This window comes from Dipodomys merriami, unplaced genomic scaffold, assembly GCF_024711535.1.
Source record: "Dipodomys merriami isolate MVZ:Mamm:240054 unplaced genomic scaffold, mDipMer1.0.p SCAF_4, whole genome shotgun sequence".
In the NCBI taxonomy this organism is placed as follows: Eukaryota; Metazoa; Chordata; class Mammalia; order Rodentia; family Heteromyidae; genus Dipodomys; species Dipodomys merriami.
In genome coordinates, this window is record NW_027205603.1 from 3,689,876 (window position 1) to 3,711,590 (window position 21,715).

At 41.6% G+C, this 21,715-nt stretch overlaps 1 protein-coding gene across 1 annotated transcript in view; it reads left to right on the forward strand.

Moving 5' to 3' along the window:
- Dhtkd1 (dehydrogenase E1 and transketolase domain containing 1) overlaps positions 1-21,715 on the forward strand; it is a 38,063-nt gene that overhangs the window by 3,861 nt on the left and 12,487 nt on the right. Inside the window, exons 2-11 of the mRNA XM_069990356.1 lie at positions 2,021-2,176; positions 3,890-4,101; positions 5,038-5,232; positions 8,915-9,184; positions 10,336-10,507; positions 12,078-12,276; positions 16,327-16,639; positions 17,478-17,562; positions 18,386-18,525; positions 21,102-21,252. Coding sequence (XP_069846457.1) covers positions 2,021-2,176; positions 3,890-4,101; positions 5,038-5,232; positions 8,915-9,184; positions 10,336-10,507; positions 12,078-12,276; positions 16,327-16,639; positions 17,478-17,562; positions 18,386-18,525; positions 21,102-21,252 — 1,893 coding nt within the window. The remainder of the gene's footprint in view (positions 1-2,020; positions 2,177-3,889; positions 4,102-5,037; positions 5,233-8,914; positions 9,185-10,335; positions 10,508-12,077; positions 12,277-16,326; positions 16,640-17,477; positions 17,563-18,385; positions 18,526-21,101; positions 21,253-21,715) is intronic.

Below are 21,715 nucleotides of genomic sequence, written 5' to 3' on the forward strand. Positions count from 1 at the left end.
CCTTTTATATGGCAATGATTTCACTAGATAAACTTTGACCCATGAGGATTGATTGCTTTTTGTAGCTAACTTGATGATAGGTGTAAATCTCAGTTGTCAAGTAAATTTTATTTATTTATTTATTTTGTTTTGTTTTGTTTTTTGGGGTCCAGTCGTGGGGCCTGAACTCAGGGCCTGGGCGCTGTCCCTCAGCTCTTCAGCTCAAGGCTAGCGCTCTACCACTTGAGCCACAGCACCACTTCCGGCTTTTTTCTTTTTGCTTATGTGGTGCTGAGGAATAGAACCCAGGGCCTCAAGCCATGCAAGGCAAGTGCTCTACCCCTGAGCCAACTTCCCAGCCCCTAAATTTTATTTATTTATTCATTTATTCAATATTGAGGTCTGAAGTTAGGTTTTCATGCTTACTTGCTAGGTACTCTATACTTGAGCCAACTCACTAGCCATTTTCCTTTAGTTATTTTTTTAGAGAGAGTCTGGTACCTGGGGCTAGCCTTGAACTACAACTCTCCTACCTCTGTCTCTATGTATATAGGGTTTACAGCTATGAGCTTCCACACCTGCTTTTATTTATTTATTTATTTTGTTTTTGGGGATTAAGAGTCTGGTGCATTGATTTGGAATTTATTAAAAAAAATAGTAATTTACAATGGAGATGGGTTTAGGAGTTGTGATTCTTGGGTATAAAGAATTATAAAGAAAACATAAAACTATATGTCACTATTTAGCGCCCATCACGAGATTGAAGAGGATTTGATCTATTGGAATCCAAAGTACTTTTAGTGATTTATAGCTCTGCACTCAGCTTTGGTAGTGATTGAGGTTGTAGGACTCTTTATGTTGGAAATAATAGGAATCATTACTGCAGTTATAAAGAAAAAGCTTCAAAAAAAATTGGAGAGCTGTATAGATTTGCAAAGATAAAATCAAATTCCGGAACACGAATGCAGAACTAAAAAGTATAATAGTTAAGCTCTTTTTTTGGGGTGGAGGGGGAAGGGGGAAGGGCCGGTCATGGGGCCTGAACTTTGGTCCTGGGCTCTGTCCCTCAGCTCTTCAGCTCAAGGCTAGCGCTCTACCACTTGAGTCACAGAGCCACTCTGGTTCTCTAGTTGTTTATTGGAAATAAGAGTCTCACAGATTTTCCTGCCGGGCTGGCTTTGAATTGTGATCCTCAGATTTCAGCCTCCTGAGTGGCTAGGATTAGGAGTGAGCCACTGGCAGGGTTAAGCGCTTATGCTTTAAAAAACAAATGTCTTGCTAAGCTCACATCCTAGCCACTCAGGAGGCTGAGATCTTAGGATCATGGTTTGAAGCCAGCTGGGTCAGGAAAGTCTGTGAGACTTAACCCCACTTAACCACCAAGAAGCTGATGTGGAGCTGTGGCTGCAGTGGTGGAGTGTTAGCCTTGAGCAAAAAAAAGAAAAAAGAAAAAAAAGCTCAGGGACAGCGCCCAGGCCCTAGGTGCAAACCCTAGGACTGGCACACACATATACACACACAAAAGGTCACTTTCCATTTTTCATTATACATATATGAATTTATATGTATCGTTATTTGTACAAGTCTGTACTCATTTTCTTATTTATGTGACTTTAGCTGTCATATAGCGAAATAAGGTTTATTTGAATTCTGATAGAATTTAGTCTTGAAAATCACTGGCAGGGCTGGGAAGATGGCTCAGTGGTAGAGCGCTTGCCTTGCATGCCTGAGGCCCTGGGTTCGATTCCTCAGCACCACATAAGCAAAATGAAAAAAGCCGGAAGTGGAGCTGTGACTTAAGTGGTAGAGCTCTAGCCTTGAGCTGAAGAGCTGAGGGACAGCGCCCAGGCCCAGAGTTCAGGCCCCACAACCGGACCAAAAATAAAAAAAAAAATAAAAAGAAAAAAAAAAAAAGAAAATCACTGGCAGATGTGGTGAGTAGAAATAAGGTATTAATAAGGTGGAAGGCTGCAGTGCAGGCTAATTTTTGTGATTTGTGGGCATCTCCTTAACTGCACTGTTTTGTTTTCCTCTTATCTAGTTGATCATGGCCTTTCCAGATTGGTGACAGCATACTGTGAGCATGGTCACAAAGCTGCCCAGATCAACCCTCTCATCACTGGACAAGACCTGCTGGACAAGGTGCCTGAAATCCAAGCCCTTGTGGAGACACTGCAGGGACCCTTGACTACCACAGGTAAGAAAGTAGCTGGAAGAAGAGAAGAGACTGCCCACCCACATGAGGCAGGGTTTGGATGTTTGTGGAGAATTAGACGTTTGAAGAGCTGAGGCCTCCACTGAGCTTCTCCACTGAGGAGAAAGGAGGGACACAGTTGTCTTCAGGGAAGACTGGCCTGGAGGTGTTTTTAAGAGAGGGCCTGCTTCACGGGCTGGGAAGGTGACTCAGTGGTAGAGTGCTTGCCTTGCATGCATGAGGCCCTGGGTTTGATTCCTCAGCACCACATAAGCAGAAAAAGTCAGAAGTGGTGCTGTGGCTCAAGTGGTAGAGTGCTAGCCTTGAGCTGAAGAGCTGAGGGACAGTGCCCAGGCCCAGAGTTCTGGCACCATGACTGACAAAAAAAAAAAAAGGCCAACTTCATACAAGTGCCTGTGGCTCACACCTGTAATCCTAGCTTCTCAGCAGGCTGAGATATGAGGTTCACAGTCAAAACCAGCCCAGACAGGAAAGTCTAAGAGACTCTGACCTCCAATAAAATACCAAAAAGTCGCAAATGTAGTTGTGGCTTAGGTGGTAGAGTACTAGTCTTGTGCAAAAGAAGCTCAGGGACAGCACCCTGGCCCTGAGTGCAAGCCCCAGGACTGGCATGCCCACATGAGTGCACACGCATGCACGCACGCGCACACACACACACAGAAAGGTTGTTTTTTATTTTCCTAGTTTTACTATTTCATAGTCTTTGACCATTTTTTTTTTTTTTGGCCAGTCATGGGTCTTGAACTTGGTGTCCCTCAGCTCTTCAGCTCAAGGCTAGCCCTCTACCACTTGAGCCATAGAGCCACTTCTGTATTTTTTCTGGTGGTTAACTGGAGATAAGAGTATCACAGACATTGCTGCCTGGGCTGGCTTTGAACTGCGATCCTCAGATCTCAGCCTCCTGAGTAGCTAGGATTACAGGTGTGAGCCACCAGCACATGGCTTTTGACCATATTTTAAATTTTGTCTTCAGAATAATCTAAATAAGGTTGGCGTTATAGCTCAGTGATAGCCTACTTAATTATGATATGTGAGGCCTTGAGTTCATTTTCCCACCAAAAGAAAAAAGTATAACTGAATATCAATTATGACTTAATTTATTATTATTATTATTATTATTATTATTATTATTATTATTATTGTCAGTCATGGGGCTTGAACTCTGGGCCTGGGCACTGTCCCTCAGCTCTTCAGCTCAGTGCTAGCACTCTACCACTTGAGCTACAGCGCCACTTCTGGTTTTCTAGTGGTTTATTGGAGATAAGAGTTACACAGACTTTCCTGCCCAGGCTGGCTTTGAACCGCGATCCTCAGATCTCAGCCTCCTGAGTAGCTAGGATTACAGGCGTGAGCCACTGGCGCCCGGCAATTTATTAATGTTGAAGTGCTATGGATTGAAGTAGTTCTTTCAGTATATTCCAGAAAACTTTTTTTTTTGGGTCCGGTCGTGGGGTCTGAACTCTGGGCCTGGGCGCTGTCCCTCAGCTCTTCAGCTCAAGGCTAGCGCTCTACCACTTGAGCCACAGCGCCACTTCTGGCTTTTTTCTTTTTTCTTATGTGGTGCTGAGGAATCGAACCCAGGGCCTCAGGCATGCAAGGCTAGTGCTCTACCACTGAGCCACCTTCCCAGCCCTCCAGAAAACTTTCTGCATGGTTAATGATTCTTTGCTATGATCCCTTTGATTCATTCCCTAGGATTATTGAACATGGGCAAGGAAGAAGCCTCTCTGGAGGAAGTATTAGCCTATTTGAACCAGATCTTCTGTGGGCCAATTTCTATTGAAACTGCCCAACTTCAGACCCAGGAAGAGAAAGACTGGTTTATGAGGCGGTTTGAGGAGCTGAAAAAGGAGCCATTTACCACGGAAGAGCGAAAACATCTGTCAAAACTAATGTTAGAATCTCAGGTATGAAAGTAGTACCTTGTCTCAATAGGATAGGTCAGGTCTCTCCCTACAATGATAACTACTGAAGGGAAAAATTTACAGCACTGACTCTGAATTTGCTTTAACTTGCCTTCATTGCTTTAATTTAGCAGACAATACAACACACAGCACTTTATTCTAAGTAGCAGTGTAATAGGACCATCAGACATTTAAGCTTTTGTTTCTCCTAAGTCACAGTATTTTATGCTGGGCGCTGGTAGCTTACGCCTGTAATGCTAGCTACTAAGGAGGCTGAGATCTGAGGATCATGGTTCAAAGCCAGGCCTGGCAGGAAATTCCATGAGACTCTTAATTGGAAACTGGAAGTGGCACTGTGGCTCAAGTGGTAGAGTGCTTGCCTTGAGCTGAAATGCTGAGGGACAGCGCTCAGGCCCAGAGTTAAAGCCACCCCCCCTCCCCCGAAAAATAAGTATTTTTTTATATTTGTCTAGTTACTTTATAAAAGACAACAAAGTCCTTAAGTGCTTATTTCTCTTTGTCTTCTGCATGGAAGAGGCTCTGGATATAAATTAGTGGAATAGAATCTCTAAAAGAAGGGTGATCAAGATTCACGCATGTTTAGATGACACCAAGCTTCTTCCCAATAATTTTGATGGTTGGATAGTGATCTTGATTAACTAGTACTGTAGAAGCCTCTAATAAAACACTAATTAAAAGAGGCACAGAGATCTCATACCTAGTCCCTAGTCTAGAGCACATATGTAACAAGGTTCTCTGAATAAGTTGATTTGCAACCCCCACCGTATCCTTGGCAGAGCTGTCCATGAGTTACTTTTGTCTCCCTGGGATAGGGAATGGGCACAGCTCTGGCCACTGGTGTATTGTGGGATCATGTCACAACACACATAACTCATCTGTCTTTCACCTGAGCAGCTAACATGTCTTGATGTTCCACAGGAGTTTGACCACTTTCTGGCCACCAAATTTGCCACAGTGAAGCGCTATGGAGGTGAAGGGGCTGAAAGCATGATGGGCTTTTTTCATGAGTTGCTGAAGATGTCAGCCTACAGTGGGATAACTGATGTCATCATTGGGATGCCCCATCGAGGGAGGCTGAATTTATTGACAGGCCTTCTGCAGTTACCTCCAGAGGTGAGGTTGTTTTCTGTGTTTCTTCCCAATACTGTGCAGTGCACTGAAACGCAATAAAACTGTGGGAGTTGTTGCCCTTAGCAAGTCAAGTAAACATCTGAGCAGTGGTCCAGGTTGTGAATGGGCCAAATTTAATGCTGACAGCTAGAACTGATATTCACTACTTGGGCTGCTTTAATGTGTGTTTTTGTATGGACGCTTTCTCCTCTCAGGGAAGTTAAAGGATGATGGAAATAGAACTGAATTTTATCCTTTGACAATACCTTTTTCATTTAATAGCCCTTGTTCAAACAAAGGCTATGCAATTTTATACAATTCTGCAAGGAGTCATGCAAAGTTTATAGTTATTGGATTATAGTAGAATTAATATTACATTTATCTCAATGACCACCAAAGTGAGTACTCTATTTATTTATTTATTTATTTATTTATTTATTTATTTATTTATTTATTTTGGGTCCGGTCATGGGGCCTGAACTCTGGGCCGGGGCGCTGTCCCTCAGCTCTTCAGCTCAAGGCTAGCGCTCTACCACTTGAGCCACAGCGCCACTTCTGGCTTTTTTCTTTTTGCTTATGTGGTACAGAGGAATTGAACCCAGGGCCTCATGCATGCAAGACAAGTGCTCTACTGCTGAGCCACCTTCCCAGCTCAAAGTGAGTACTTTATAAGTGATTGGCTCTTGGTATCTCTGTACAGTCCAACTTAGCTGCTTTTTACATTTCCCAAAAGATTTGAAATCAAGAATGAAGTGGGCGGGGCTGGGAAGGTGGCTCAGTGGTAGAGCACTTGCCTTACATGCATGAGGCCCTGGGTTCGATTCCTCAGCACCACATAAGCAGAAAAGGCCAGAAGTGGCACTGTGGCTCAAGTGGTAGAGTGCTAGCCTTGAGCTGAAGAGCTCAGGGACAGTGCCCAGGCCCAGAGTTCTGACCCCATGACTGGCAAAAAAAAAAAGAATGAAGTGGGCCTGAATTCTGGGCCTGGGCACTGTCCTTCAGCTCTTCAGCTCAAGACTAGAGCTCTACCACTGGAGCCGCAGCGACACTTCTGGCTTTTTTTTTTTTTTTTCTGCTTATGTTGTGCTGAGGAATCGAACCCAGGGCCTCATACAAGGCAAGTGCTCTACTATTGAGCCACCTTCCCAGCCCAAGAATGAAGATTTTTATGTCAAGGACCCATCAGAGAGATCTAAAATTGAAGAATTTTATCTTTATGCATGGATACATTTCAGGATAAATTTATAGGCCAAAAGATTAAAAATAATTATAACTGTTAAATGATTTGTTAAGAGGCTGGGAATGTGGCCTAGTGATAGAGTGCTTGTCTAGCATGCATGAAGCCCTGGGTTCGATTCCTCAGTACCACATAAACAGAAAAAGCTGGAAGTGGCGTTATGGCTCAAGTGGTAGAGTGCTAGCCTTGAACAAATGAAACTCAGGGACAGTGCTCAGGCCCTGAGTTTTGTCAGGCTCTGAGGATTTGTCAAAGTTAGAGTGAACCAGAGCTCAGAGAATGATGTATTAATCTTCAGACCTTTAGAAAATTCATGTGGTGTTAGTTGATTATAGTGGTGTACTCTGGTAGTCTCAGCTAGTGGTGAGGTTTTGGCTGGAGATCACTTGAACTCAGGAATTCAAGGCCAGACTGGATAATATAACAAGATGTTGTCTTTTAAACACATTTCTCACATCTCCTTTGTTTTGATTTTTTAAAGGCTAGTTGCTTATCCTAATTACTCAGGAGATTGAGCCCTGTAGAATCACAGTTCAAGTGTAGCCTAGGCAGAAAAGTCCATGGGACTTCACCTCCAGTTAACCAGAAAATCCTAAAAGGGAGGCTTGTCTCAAGTGTTAGAGCACCAGCTGTAAGTAAAAGCCAAACAAGCATAAAGACTTGTGTTTAAGCCCAGTACCAGTGGGCATCACACAAATACTCATACACAAGGACTAGTAATTGAGTCAAGGTAGAATATGCCAGACTAAACTTATTGGCAGATACAGACATATGCTTAAGTAGGTACAGAAATTCTTTTTTTTTTTTTTTTTTTTGTCGGTCGTGGGGCTTGAACTCTGGGCCTGGGCGCTGTCCCTCAGCTCTTCAGCTCAAGGCGAGCCCTCTACCACTTGAGCTACAGCGCCACTTCCGGTTTTCTGGTGGTTTATTGGAGATAGGAGTCTCACAGTCTCTCCTGCCCGGGCTGGCTTTGAACCGCGATCCTCAGATCTCAGCCTCCTGAGTAGCTAGGATTACAGGCGTGAGCCACCAGCGCCCGGCTGGTACAGAAATTCTTAAACGAAAAAATGACATTCCTAAGATCACTCAGATAAAACAGTCTTACAAGATGAAGAAATTGTAAGAACATACCTATTCTTTATTGTATATAGGTCAATTAGAAGTTGTTCAAAGCTAGAGAAAGTTCTAGGTATTCAAACAGTTTGGCTAATTTAGAATTTAGGTGTTTAAATCTTAGTTTTGGATCCAGCTTTGTCACTTATCAGTGAAGAAGCCGGGCGCTGGTGGCTCACGCCTGTAATCCTAGCTACTCAGGAGGCTGAGATCTGAGGATCGCGGTTCAAAGCCAGCCCGGGCAGGAGAGACCGTGAGACTCCTATCTCCAATAAACCACCAGAAAACCGGAAGTGGCGCTGTAGCTCAAGTGGTAGAGAGCTCGCCTTGAGCTGAAGAGCTGAGGGACAGCGTCCAGGCCCAGAGTTCAAGCCCCACAACCGACAAAAAAAAAAAAAAAGAAACTTATCAGTGAAGGAGTTTTGAGAATGTATTGTTGATTTTCAAAATGGTTTATATATCTGTGTCATAGAAGACAAAAATGAAGTAGGAGCTCATATATCAAGAAATTTTTCCAGAATTCCGTGGTATAATCTTCAGATATGGCTTCAGTTAAGCAATATACATAATCTTTTATCTAAGTGGAATTGCATTCTATTTTACTGGTTTCCTCTTTTTTTTTTTTTTTTGTAGTATTGTGATTTGAACTTAAGGCCTTGTATTAGCTAGGCAGGTGCTCCACTGCTTCTAATCTTTTCTTGTTCACTGGCTAATCATTCCTAGGCATGAGTCTGGACTATGATCCTCTTAATTTTTCTTCCCCCTGTAGCTGGGATGACAGGTACAGTTTCCACACCCAGTTTCTTCCACTGAGATGAAGTCTCACAGACTTTTCTGTTCACTCTGGCCTGGAACCAAGAGCCTTAGCCTCTTACATATCTAGGATAACAAGTGCATGCTATTGTACCCAGTTGAGAGTGGATCTTGTGAACTTTTGTATCTGACCTGGCCTTGAACTCACAAACTTTCTGATCTCAGCCTCCCAAGTAGCTTGGATTATAAGCATGAGCCACTGGCATGCAGACTAGTTTCTTTTTTACTTTTAACAAAATTGATACAGAATCCTATTGGCAAGTATAACAGGTATATTTTTAAAAAGTTTTTCTAATTGAAATCTGCTTGCTATTTTCCTCTTAAAATGTTCTTCTTAAAATGTTAGCACTTTACTTGATTCTGAAGATCACCAAATAACTCTGAGCCACACCTGGATAATGAATATTTATAATAATTACAAATACATTTACATCATCGTTATTTTCATTGTATTTAAACTAGCCACTTTCTCCCTAATCTCCATTGTGATAAAAAGGTATCATTTTCCTATTTGTCTAATAGCTGATGTTCCGTAAAATGCAAGGCTTAAGTGAATTTCCAGACAATGTCTCAGCCATTGGAGATGTCCTGTCTCACCTGACATCGTCTGTGGACCTGGACTTTGGTTCCCACCGTCCGCTCCACGTGACAATGCTGCCGAACCCTTCACACCTGGAAGCCATTAATCCTGTGGCTGTGGGGAAAACTCGTGGCAGACAACAGTCTCGGCAGGATGGGGACTACTCTCCCAATGATTCAGCTCAGCCTGGGGACAAAGTCATTTGCTTACAGGTACTTGTGGCTTCAGGAAGAGAGGCCAGAGGTTGGGAAAACCAGGGAGCAAGAATGTCTGGGTTAAATAGATCTGAAAATAAGAGGAAAGTGAAATCACATTTTGGGAAAAGATGATTTCTGCAGTTGTCTTAAACTTTGTCTTCTGAGATCTTCAACCCCATCATTATTTTAGATGTGAAAAAATCGCCCTTCTTTACCACATTATCTACCAGAGTTTGTAATGATATTCTGATCTAGCAGGCTTGGAATGTTCTGGAAACTTAGCACATGGGAGAGATTCTTTCACAGTATTTCATTTTTCTTTAAACCCACCTTCCATTTGCATGTGACATTCTCTTCTCCTGTACCTTCTTGTGTTTGTCATGTTCATGATAATACAGTGAGGATTAGGTGATGGGAGCAAGTGTAGTCTCATTTCCTGGGCAAGGTGGCTAGGGAGAGGGAGAGCCCAAGTGGTGTGCTATTCCTCTGTTTTCTTTCTTTTTTTTTTTTTTTTTTATTTGGGTCTGGTCATGGGGCCTGAACTCTGGGCCTGGGCGCTGTCCCTCAGCTCTTCAGCTCAAGGCTAGCACTCTACCACTTGAGCCACAGCACCACATCTGGCTTTTTTCTTTTTGCTTCTGTGGTGCTGAGGAATCGAACCCAGGACCTCGTTCATGCAAGGCAAGCACTCTACCACTGAGCCACCTTCCCAGCCCCATTCCTCTGGTTTTACAGACTATTTTCTCGCCAGGTTTCCTAGAGCTGAGATTCTCTTTGTGCCTCTGTAAGTCCCTCCCCTTACAGGATGCTGTGGAAACTACAGTGTTTGCTGCATGGACCAATGGCACAGGGTGTGATGGGGAGGGGTGGGTTAACTGATGGTGATGGTAAGTGGAAAGAACAGAAGGAGCATCTTTGAAAGCTGCCTTTGACATCAGTCTGACCAACCAGTCCAAGAATTCTATAATCTGCATACTTTGAGGAGAACAGGAGAATAGTGATAAAGCAGTTGCTTTTATATTCTTATTAGTATTTTATTTTAACAAAGAAAAAACCTCTTGTTTTCATTTCTTAGAACTCATTTTGTTCTATTAGTATTTAAAAGCATTTTAATCTAAAAACCTAAACTTCTTAATTCTTCATGTCCCTATCCCCCTGTGTTTTAGGTTCATGGTGATGCATCTTTCTGCGGTCAAGGAATTGTTCTTGAAACATTTACACTGTCTAACCTCCCACATTTCAGAATTGGTGGCAGTATCCATTTGATTGTCAATAACCAGCTGGGTTACACCACTCCTGCAGAAAGAGGAAGGTCTTCTTTATACAGTAGTGATATTGGTACGTAACACGGCAGGATTGATGTTGATTGTTCTGAAGGATAAGGAATTTGTAGAGAAACTTGTAGGTCATTGAAAACAGTGAGTTTTATTGCATTTCTCATGTTAAAATTTGGATCAAATGTGGTTAGCAGTTATTCAGATGGCAAATTAGTATTACTCTTACAGTCTGAGTGTGGTATTTACTACTACTACTACTACTGCCATGATTATTCTTATTTTGTGATATTTTTGGGATCAAACACTGGACTTCATGCAAGCCATGCAAGTGCTCGACCACTAGCTTTGCTTTCATCCCTGAGTTTGCTCTTGAAATCCAAGGAAATAATAAAAGGATAGAGTTTAGAGTGTCCTTTCTCAAATTCCTTCAGTAGCCCTTTCTGGTAGAAGTCAGAGAATAACACAGTAACACAGTACAATACTAGAGAATTACCTTTAGAATATTCAAGCTTGGAATGCCAAGAACTTAGTAAAAAATAATATGTTCAATCCTAAGATTGTAGCCTACTGAGAATTAAACTGTGAAGAGTCAAGATCAACTTTGTGTGTGTGTGTGTATGTATGCTGGTCCTGGAACTTGAACTCAGGGCCTGGCTGCTGTCCCTGAAGTTTTTGCTCAAGGCTAGCTTTCTGCCACTTGAGCCACAGTTCCATTTCTGTCTTTTTGGTAGTTAATATGAGAAAAGCCTCATGGACTTTCCTGCCCCAGCTGGCTTTGAACCAAAATCCTCAGTTCTCAACCTCTGCTTGGCAAAATCAACTTGTTTTAATCTATAAAAATAAGCAATCTTGCCGGGTGCAGGTGGCTCATGCCTGTAATCTTAGCTACTCAGGAGGCTGAGATCTGAGAAGCGTGCATCAAAGCCAGTCTGGGCAGGAAAGTCCGTGAGACTCTTATCTCCAATAAACCACCAGAAAACTGGAAGTGGCAATGTGGCTCAAGTGGTAGAGCACTTGCCTTGAGCTGGAGAGCTGGGGGACAGTGCCCAGGCCATGATTGACAAAAAAAAAAAAAGGCAATCAGATCTTGTATTACCCATTCCTGTTTTCACAGAACCTGTTACAAGAACTGTTGGCTAATAGAAACTCTTCGTTTTTGTACCCAAAGCTTAGATAGAAGCCTTTTAGAATTGTCTATGGGAACTGTCTTTGTGAATAGTCTGGTAGAGAGAGTGCAGAACTAGTCTAGAATTTCTCTTTGAAGTAAATGTCTTTTCCTAGGATGTATTCTTTAATGACTTTTCTATCTCAGGAAGAAAGGTAATAGCAATTGTAATAGCAAAAGTAATGTTAACTATTTTGTATTAGGCATTATGATGAAGTATTAATACTGTGTTTATTAGCTCATACAATCTTGACATTTCACTAAGAGGCAGAACTGCACTCAGATTTATAACTTACCAAGTTTATACAAGATTATACAAGAAGTGATGGATCTGGGACTTGTCACTGGACTTGATTCTCACCAACCAAACCAAACTTCTTGAGTACAAATGCTGTCTTCCTATTCAGGCAGTAGGTCTTGGGGGAAAGGCTAATATTGACCTTCATCTGTGTACTTCCTTCTTCAGGGAAGCTTGTAGGCTGTGCCATCATTCACGTCAATGGAGACAGGCCAGAGGAAGTAGTCCGGGCCACACGACTAGCTTTTGAATATCAGCGCCAATTCCGGAAAGATGTGATTATTGATTTGTTATGCTACAGGCAGTGGGGCCACAATGAACTGGACGAGCCTTTCTTCACCAATCCAATCATGTATAAAATCATCAGGTACAGCCATAAACCTTCATTTGGTATGCCTTCTGACTGCATAATGCTTGCATTCTTGCAGCTATCTATCTATCTATCTATCTATCTATCTATCTATCTATCTATCTATCTATCTATCTATCTATATCTATCTATCTATCTATCTATCTATCTATTTGCAGTGCTAGGATTGAAGTCAGGGGCTTTACACCTACCACTGATCAGCACTCCCAAACCCTATTAATTTTTAATAGATACTCTCAAGTACATGAGCAATTCTCTTAGTTTCCTTAGGACATGAGACTTTCCAGAGACAGCCCTGAACAAACTGGGATGGTCAAACTCCATTTGCTTGTTGAATGGGGAAGGGCAGCTTAGCAACTCACTTAGCAGTTAGGAAGACTAAGGTAGGAGTACTTGGGCAAGCCTTGCTTGATGCTCCTTAGTATGATGCTGGTTGTATCAGGAATAGGACCTATGATTCCCTTCTACAATCCATAAATATGGACCTGCTTTGAACCTTGGTGAGAAATAGATGACCATTTCATAGTGGCTATTTAAGCCAGTAAGTGGCCATTTGAGCATTTAAAATGTGGTCAGTCCTGATGGACATGTGCTGGAAGTGTAATACACACACCATATTTCAAAGACTTAGCATATAAAACAGAAATGCTAAGTAGCTCAATAAGACTTTCTATACTGATCTGATATTGAAATGACAATTTGGGGTATATTGGCTAATATACACTTTAAAATATCATAATATGCCGCGGACCGGGTTCTGTCGGGACGACGGAGGATACCTAGGGGAGGAACCTGGAATAGGATGGGGAGATGGCAAACAGACAACTCACACACATTAGGAGTGGATGCTGAGTGCTGAGTGCGATTTAATGCAGAGGATAACAAACTTTTATAACAGAAGTCTTCATAAGAAAGGGGCAAAAGGTTACACAATCTTGCTGCAAGGCTTCGTTCTTGGATGGTCACCAGCTGGTCGCCTGAAAGGGCAAAATTTTACACAATCTTGCTGCAGGGCTTCATTCTTAGGTGGTCACCAGCTGGTCGCCTGAAAGACACTTGTTTCTGGCTTATCTCTAAGAAATATAATGGGTTTCGACGTTTGTCACCATCTCACTATTACCTTATTTCTATAGAGGCCTTAATTATCCCATAAGATTTTTCCTGTTCCTTCTTTTTTTTTTTTTCCTGTTCCTTCTTTAATAGTAAGGTCACGGAGGCCTAGATCTAGCAAGTCTCTTAGTAAATGAGAGTACCAGGAAGTTCTTTCTCCTAAGTAGTTATCTCAGCAATTGCCATACATTCCTTCTGTTCTAGCCGCGCCTACAGCTTCTTGTAAATTTCTACAATTCCTTCTGCTGGAGTGACTTTGTGAAACCCCCAATACTTTTATATTTGCTTATAACTTGTCTACTAGCCTTCATAAGAGGGGTTTCAGGGTAGCACTTAACTCTGGTGAGTTAGTCATATTTTTAAGACACTCATCAGATATTGGAGTCGTCAACACTCTTAAGAAAGAGCTTTGAATAAGGGAACGTTGACAATGAGTAAGTACAATGAACAGCAGAAACAGTAAAAGATTGATAGGCATTCTTATGAGGAGAAGAAAGACAGAAACACATCTTTTCCCAGGGGTTTTTCCAGCCTTTTCCCAGGAGTAGACCTCTTAGAAGCCCTATTCTCCGAGGTAGACTTCGGTGAAGTCCCAAAACTTGGAGATAGGTTTCTGTAAAGCCCCATTCTCTGAGGTAGACTTCGGTGAAGTCCCAAAACTCAGAGATAGGTCTCGAGGCCCCTATCATGGTCTGATAGATGGTTTCCCATACTAAGCAGACTCTACTGGGGTCGGCGTGGCAATAATAAAGCTGGGTGCCAGTGGTTCATGCCTGTAATCCTAGCTACTCAGGAGGCTGAGATCTGAGGATCACCGTTCAAAGCCAGCCAGGGCAGGAAAGTCTATGAGACTCTTACCTCAAATTAACCAGAAAACCGGAAGTGGCTCTGTGGCTCAAGTGGTATAGGGCTTGCCTTGAGCAGAATCACTGAGGGACAGTGCCCAAGCCCAGAGTTCAAGCTCCATGACTGACCAAAAAATAAAAAATAAAAAAAATCATAATAATATTGTTAAATTATTTCCATCAGTTTCCCCTAATCTTCCCCAATGTAACTGCCAGAAAATTTAAAATTACACATGTGGCTTGCATCTCATCTATATTGGGCAACACTGATTTAGAATGTTAATGAGGCAGAGAAGAGTATGGGCCTTTGATATTTCCTTTTCTAGATTATCCTGAGTAAAACAACATCCCTCCTTTCCTTCCCTCTCCCTCTCTCCATCTATAGATATAGATGAAAGCAGGGGAACAAACTCAGTGATACTCCACAGGCCTTTGTGGTCCATAGGTAGCAGAATGCTCTTCACAGAAGGCCCTAATCACTTTGGTGTAGTAGTTGAATTACTCCATGTGTCACAGGAATGCATCTGAAACAATCCATCTTGCCTACCTCTTACTTTTAGAAGTAAATATAACAAAATATGTGAACAGACTTTATGGTTTCACATATACAAACACAGATTATTATTATTGTAATATTAATAAAAGAGAGCCAATTGTTAGTAGTTCCAGCATTACTAAAGCAACCTGAAACTAATTTTTGGCAACTTTGGTTCAGTCAGAGATGAGAAATGTCCAGCCTGACTGTGTAAGGCCCCACAAATCATTTGGCACACAATGGAGAGACTCATTCTTTTCATTGGCTGCTTGTGGCCATCTGTATCAATAGTTTTGTGTGGCCTATAAAGGATATTATAAATATACAAATGGCCTTCGGTCGATAAAAAAAGCTTTTCCACCCCTGTAAGGGTACGCAGAGTAGATAAAGTGGTCAGCTTTGAAAATCACTGTCCAGAAGTTGCCAATTTGTAGGAAAACTCCACTAGTTTCTACCTGAATGTAGACAAAAACTTATAATGGCAAATTTGTTTCTCTTGTTTATCTGGAAGAGCTTGTTACTCATGAGCATTTTTTAATTGATTAGTTAAAATTTGATTAATGTCTTGTTAACTTACTGAGGTGAAAATTGATATATGGTAAATTTTACTACAGTATTTCAAAATTTCAAAATTTCAAAATTAAAGAATTAAACATTCTTTAATTTACTTTATTTATTTACTTATTAATTTATTAATTTACTTTATTGCTATTATAGAGATGATGTACAGAGGGATTACAATTACATGAGTCAGGTAATAAGTATAAGGATTGGGTATTTCTACAATACTTGGAAACTTCAAGGTAACATTTCAGTAATGAGTTGAATAATCCAGTTGAATAATGTGTGTGTGTATGTGTGTGTGTATGTGTGTGTGTATGTGTGTGTGTATGTATGTATGCATGTATGTGTATGTGTGGGTGTGTGCACATGCTTGTATGCGTGTGTGGGCATACCTGTAAAATTAAGACAGGATGCTTAGACAGGAAGATCACTTGAGGCCAAGATTTTAAGATTAGCCTGGACAATGTAGCAAGATGTGTCTTTAAAAAGAATTGAGGGCTGGGAAGGTGGCTCAGTGGTAGAGTGCTTGCCTTTCATGCATAAGGCCCTGGGTTTCATTCCTCAGCATCACATAAGCAGAAAAAGTCAGAAGTGGCACTGTGGCTCAAGTGGTAGAGGGCTAGCCTTGAGCTGAAGAGCTGAGGGACAGTGCCCAGGCCCAGACTTCAGGCCACAGGACCAACAAAAGAAAATGAAAAATAATATAAACTAATGTGATCTAACAGACTCATATAAACCATTTTTCTGAATAACAGAAAAATATACATTCTTCTCAAGTATATATAAAACACTGTCCAGGAGAGACTGTGTTAGGCCATAAAATAATTCTCAATACACCTAAAATAGAAAATATAGGAAACATTCTTCAAACAGTGCCAAGACATTTCCTAAGTGCATTTTAATGGTGATAATGTCTTTCACAATAATTGTCTCGTCTCTGCCTCTCTTGGAATTGTGCATACCAGATTTTTTCCCCCCTTCTCTTTCTCACAGGGCCCGAAAAAGCATCCCAGACACATATGTAGAGCACCTCATTGCCAATGGGCTCATGACCCAGGAGGAGGTGTCTGAAATAAAAGCTTCCTACTATGCCAAGTTAAATGACCACTTAACCAACATGGCCAATTACAGACCTCCTACCCCCCACCTGCAGGCCCACTGGCAGGGCCTGGTTCAGCCGGAAGCATGCATCACTACCTGGGACACAGGTGTGCCCCTTGACCTCCTGAGGTTTATTGGCATGAAGTCTGTGGAGGTCCCGAAGGAACTGCAGGTGCACACTCACCTTCTAAAGATGTATGTTCAGGTAGGAGCCTTGAAAGCATCTGTTACTACCTTTTCTGCGTGCTCAGCAAAGGAACTACTTGTCCAGTCTTTTCAGATGCTAATTTCTTTGGCAAGTACTTATTGTATATAATATTAGTTCTAGGAACTAAAACCCAGTGTTCTTTTGGTGTTGAGAGTCAATTCACATTTTTCCTGACTTTTATTTTTCCTTTAGCCATTTATTAATTATTTATGCATTTTAATATATGTACCCAGAAGATCTATTTACTGTAAGAAAAATACAGATTTTTTCCAATTAAAATGGAAAACAATAGAAAAAACCTGTTTATAGGCAGGTCCTGGTGGCTCATGTCTGTAATTACAGCTACTCAGGAGGCTGAGTTCTAAGGATTGTGGTTCAAAGCCAACCTGGTCAGGAAAGTCTGTGAGATTCTTATCTTGTTAACCACTTAAAAACTGGAAATGGAGCTGTGGCTCAAAGTGGTAGAGAGTTAACCTTGAGCAAAAACAGAAACAAAAAGCTTGGGAACAGTGCCCAGGCCCTGAGTTCAAGCCCCATGACTGATCAAAACAACAACAACCTATTTATAATTTTTTTTGTGTGCCAGTCCTGGGGCTTGAACTCAGAGCCTGAGTGCTGCCCATGAGCGTTTTTGCTCAAGGCACTCTACCACTTAAGCCACAGCTCCACTTCCCAGTTTATAATTTTTCTCATACTTTGATATATCTGTCTGTACTGTTTTTATTTGGCATTTTGTTTTTGTTACTTATCTTGCTTTCATTAAAATATAAAAACCTATATAAAAAAAGGATATGAACTATTGGAAATTTCTTTTTCTTCCCCCTCATGTTTACAGTCTAGAATGGAGAAAATAAAGAATGGAACAAATTTAGACTGGGCCACAGCAGAAACCCTTGCATTGGGCTCCCTACTTGCTCAAGGTAAGATATTTCTATTTAGCTTCACAGCTGGAGAGAGCACTCTGAATGTTATTTGTTACATAGAACCTGTATGATTTCCTAAATCACAACTCATGTTATTTCCATTGTCTAAAACATGTTCGAAAATATGCTTCCTGAAAGTATTGCCCTAATCACAGCACAAGTTATGTGGACAGCCTTTATTATTAGAGAATAGATAATAGAATAGTTATACCCAGAAACATGGGACTCATGGTTGGATTATTGAAAAGATATTTTTCTCTAAAAATTTTAGAGCAACTTATACAATTTCACTTTAAGTATAGATTTGGTTGGGGAGGGGTTTAATGGGGCTTGAACTCATGGCCTGGGCACTGTCCTTGAGCTTTTCTGCTCAAGGATAGTGCTCTACCACTTTGAGCCACAGTTCCTACCTTTTGGTTAACTAGAAACAAGAGTCTACTGGACTTTCCTGCCTGGGCTGGCTTTGAACTGCCTTCCTTAGATCTCAGCTGCCTGAATAGCTAGGATTACAGGTGTGAGCCACCAGCGCCTGTCTTAGACTTTTGAATATAGGACAGATAGATTTTTAATAAGGAAAAGCTATCATTCTAAGAAAAACCTCAAAATAAGCCAATTTACAACACCTCTAGAATCCCAGCTACTCAGGAGGCTGAAACAGGAGAATTGTATGAATTATGGAAGCCAATTTAAGGCCAACTTGAGCAACACAGTGAACTTCTGTCTCAAAAAGAATTAGAGTTACCATGTCTTATTACCAAGGCTATCATGGATACCTTGGTTTATTGTTTGCTTATTTTTATTTTGTACTTGCCCACCTAAGGTTTTAATGTCCGCCTAAGTGGCCAAGATGTTGGCCGTGGAACTTTTAGTCAGAGGCACGCAATGGTGGTTTGCCAGGAGACCGACAACACCTACATCCCCCTGAACCACATGGATCCTAACCAGAAGGGATTTCTGGAGGTAGGAGATTTCAATATGTTATTATTGTAAAGTCCAACTGCTAGTTATTACACTTACAGAATTCTTTTTTTTTTTTTGGGGGGGGGGTCTGGTTGTGGGGCCTGAACTCTGGGCCTGGACGCTGTCCCTCAGCTCTTCAGCTCAAGGCTAGCACTCTACCACTTGAGCCACAGGACCACTTCCGGCTTTTTTCTTTTTGCTTATGTGGTGCTGAGGAATTGAACCCAGGGCCTCATGCATGCAAGGCAAGCACTCTACCCCTGAGCCACCTTCCCAGCCCTCTTTTTTTCTTTTTAATTAGCATATAAGTTATAACAAATTAGAATTGAGGTCAGAAAGATAAATTATGCATAACCTCCCATGCTAGAAGATAACCTATTGCCATCTTTACTTACTGTGTTTGAATTACTGTCTATTGAGATCACACTTTTTTCCCTCTTGTCCCAATACTAGGACACAGAAGAGGGTGATGGCTATACACTTTTTAGATAGGGGGCCTGGCTCAAGCAGTAGGGCACCTTCCTAGTAAACATGAAGCCTTGAGTTCAAACTCTAGTGCTGCCAGATGTGGTAGCCCATGCCTATAATCTTAACTACTCAGGAAGTTGAGATCTGAGATCTGTGCCAGCTCAGGAAGAAAATTATGTGAGAACCCCCCCCCCACCCCCCCGTCCATCCTTCAAATAATCAGCAAAAGTCCAGGCTGAAGGTCTTGCTCGAGTGAATATATTTTTTAAAAGTTAGGTGTGTAATAGAAACCTTACTCATTCTGAACCATTTGAGAACAGGTTGCTAACATGATGCATATTTCCTGTATCTCCTGTATCTTCCTGTATTAAGACCAGAAAATAAACACTTACACATTAATACTATGTTTCTCAAACCAACTTCACAATCTTGTTGTATTTTACTGTGGTGTCTCTAGCTTTCTTAGAGATTCATTTTCCATCCTGCTTTTTTAATCCTAACATGATGACTCTTTTGATTTGCCATGCTAACAGGATGCCAGAAAAATGGATTCTAATATATGGTAGGCCTTTTATAACTCTTTTATCTTTGTTTTAGGACTTTTAAAACTTTTTCATTTCCAGGAAATGGAAACAAGAGGTTTGTTTTTGTTTTTATGTTCTGTTGTTGGTGAAGATGGCATCTGTTTTGGTTTTTGATTTTTTTTGTTTCTTTTTTTTTTTTTTTTTTGGTCTTGTTTATCTTTGGTAGGGGGTAAGGAGGGACACAGAAATGGAGAGACAAAGAGTTAACAAATGCAGGAATGATACTCGCTAGAACTATGTTAAAAATGAACTATACTAATGTGGGAGAACTAAACTAACTAGGAGAGAGCAAAGGAAGGAGTGAAATTGCCCAAAAAGAATTTTATTTATGATCTAACTAATGAAACAGTAACCCCTCCTTTATAATAACAATTTTTAAAAAAACCCAAAACTTTATTTTGTTTTTACTATGGCCAAGTGAATATAATATAACAATTCATCATTTCAAGTATTTCCAAGTGTTGAGTTCAGTGGGATTAAATACATCACATCACCGTGCAGCCACCCTCCCCCCACACACATCCAGGAACTTTTCATCTTTCCACACTGAAGCTACCCACTCACAGACACCTTCCCACTGCTCCCTCCCCAACCCTTGGCAGTCACTCTAGCTCTTCCCGGCCTGTGTTCTAGGTACCTTAACAAGTGGAATCATGTATTTGTCCTTCCATCCCTGGTTTATTTCACTTAACATAATGTTTTCAAGTATCATCCATGTTGTAACATGCCAGGATTTCCATTCATTTTAGTGTATTATTATTGTACATTTATTATGTGCACATACTGTGCTGTCATAAAAGTCACCCCTCTATTTCTCTCTCTCTCTCTTTTTTCTTTTTGCCAGTCCTGGGGCTTGAACTCAGGGCCTGAGCACTGTCCCTGAGTTTCTTTTGCTCAAGGCTAGTACTCTACCACTTAAGCTACAGTGCCATTTCTGACTTTTTCTGTGTATGTGGTACTGAGGAATTGAACCCAGGGCTTCATGCACGCTAGGCAAGCATTCTATCACTAAACCACATTCCCAGCCCTCTAATACGCTCTTATCCCCCACTTTGTACAATTTTAATGAGTTCCTCTGTTCTATTTTTATTCATGCATATAAATTAGTTTGGTCATATTGGCCATCCTCCTCCCTTTTACCCTCTTCATTTCCATTGGTTCTCACTCTCAAGTCCATTTTACACTTACGTTTATGACATTTGTTTTCTCAAAAAGCTTATGGGACACAGTTTTATTCTTAGCTATATAGGTTGTCTAAGAGGTGTGTTATTTATCTCTGAAGATCATCTTCAATACACATATGCAACCTCTCTTTCTTTCCCTCTCTGTCCCAACTTTTCTCAAGTGGATCATTGGTACTGAGCAGTGGGTAGGCACTAAGAATGTGGTAATCAGTGATAGCAAAGCTCTCCTCAGTGCCCTCCTCCCTTTGAGAGATGCATATGCATGTGATGCTGTACCTCTGCAGGCTCCTGCCACATGACTCACCTCATGCCACTGTTTGGTTCTCTGCCCTGTGATTAGGTCAGCAACAGCCCCCTATCAGAAGAGGCTGTCCTGGGGTTCGAGTATGGGATGAGCATTGAAAGTCCAAAATTACTGCCCCTATGGGAGGCTCAGTTTGGCGATTTTTTCAATGGAGCCCAGATCATCTTCGACACATTCATCTCTGGAGGTTGGTGTCAGCGTGTGGCTGGTGTAACAGATCCATGGCCCCAGCCTCATGGGGACAAATGCATGATAAGGGGCCATTGCTACTTCTCAGATTACTTCTCTAGAGTTTGGGCAGTTGTCCCAGTTGACAGGCACATGGAAGCCATCAGACAGTGGAAGGGGCTGCTGGGAAGAGCATCATAGCTCTTGGTAAGCAGGGGACTGTGTGTCACTGGGTGATTAAACAGACCCTCCCCAACCCCCCCGCCAGTCTCCTTGAGGAACATGGCTGGATGAGGTGAACAGTTGTGTGCCTGCATGACTTCCGTGTCTACTGGGGTGTATTGAGTAGGAACTGTGGCACTTATAAACAGCAGAACAGTGGTTCCAGAGTGACGCTCTGTAGTGAGTCACTAGAACCCTGAAAATCTGCTCCCCTCAGTCCAGGTCCTGAAGGCTGAGTTTCAAAGCAACACCTGCTGACT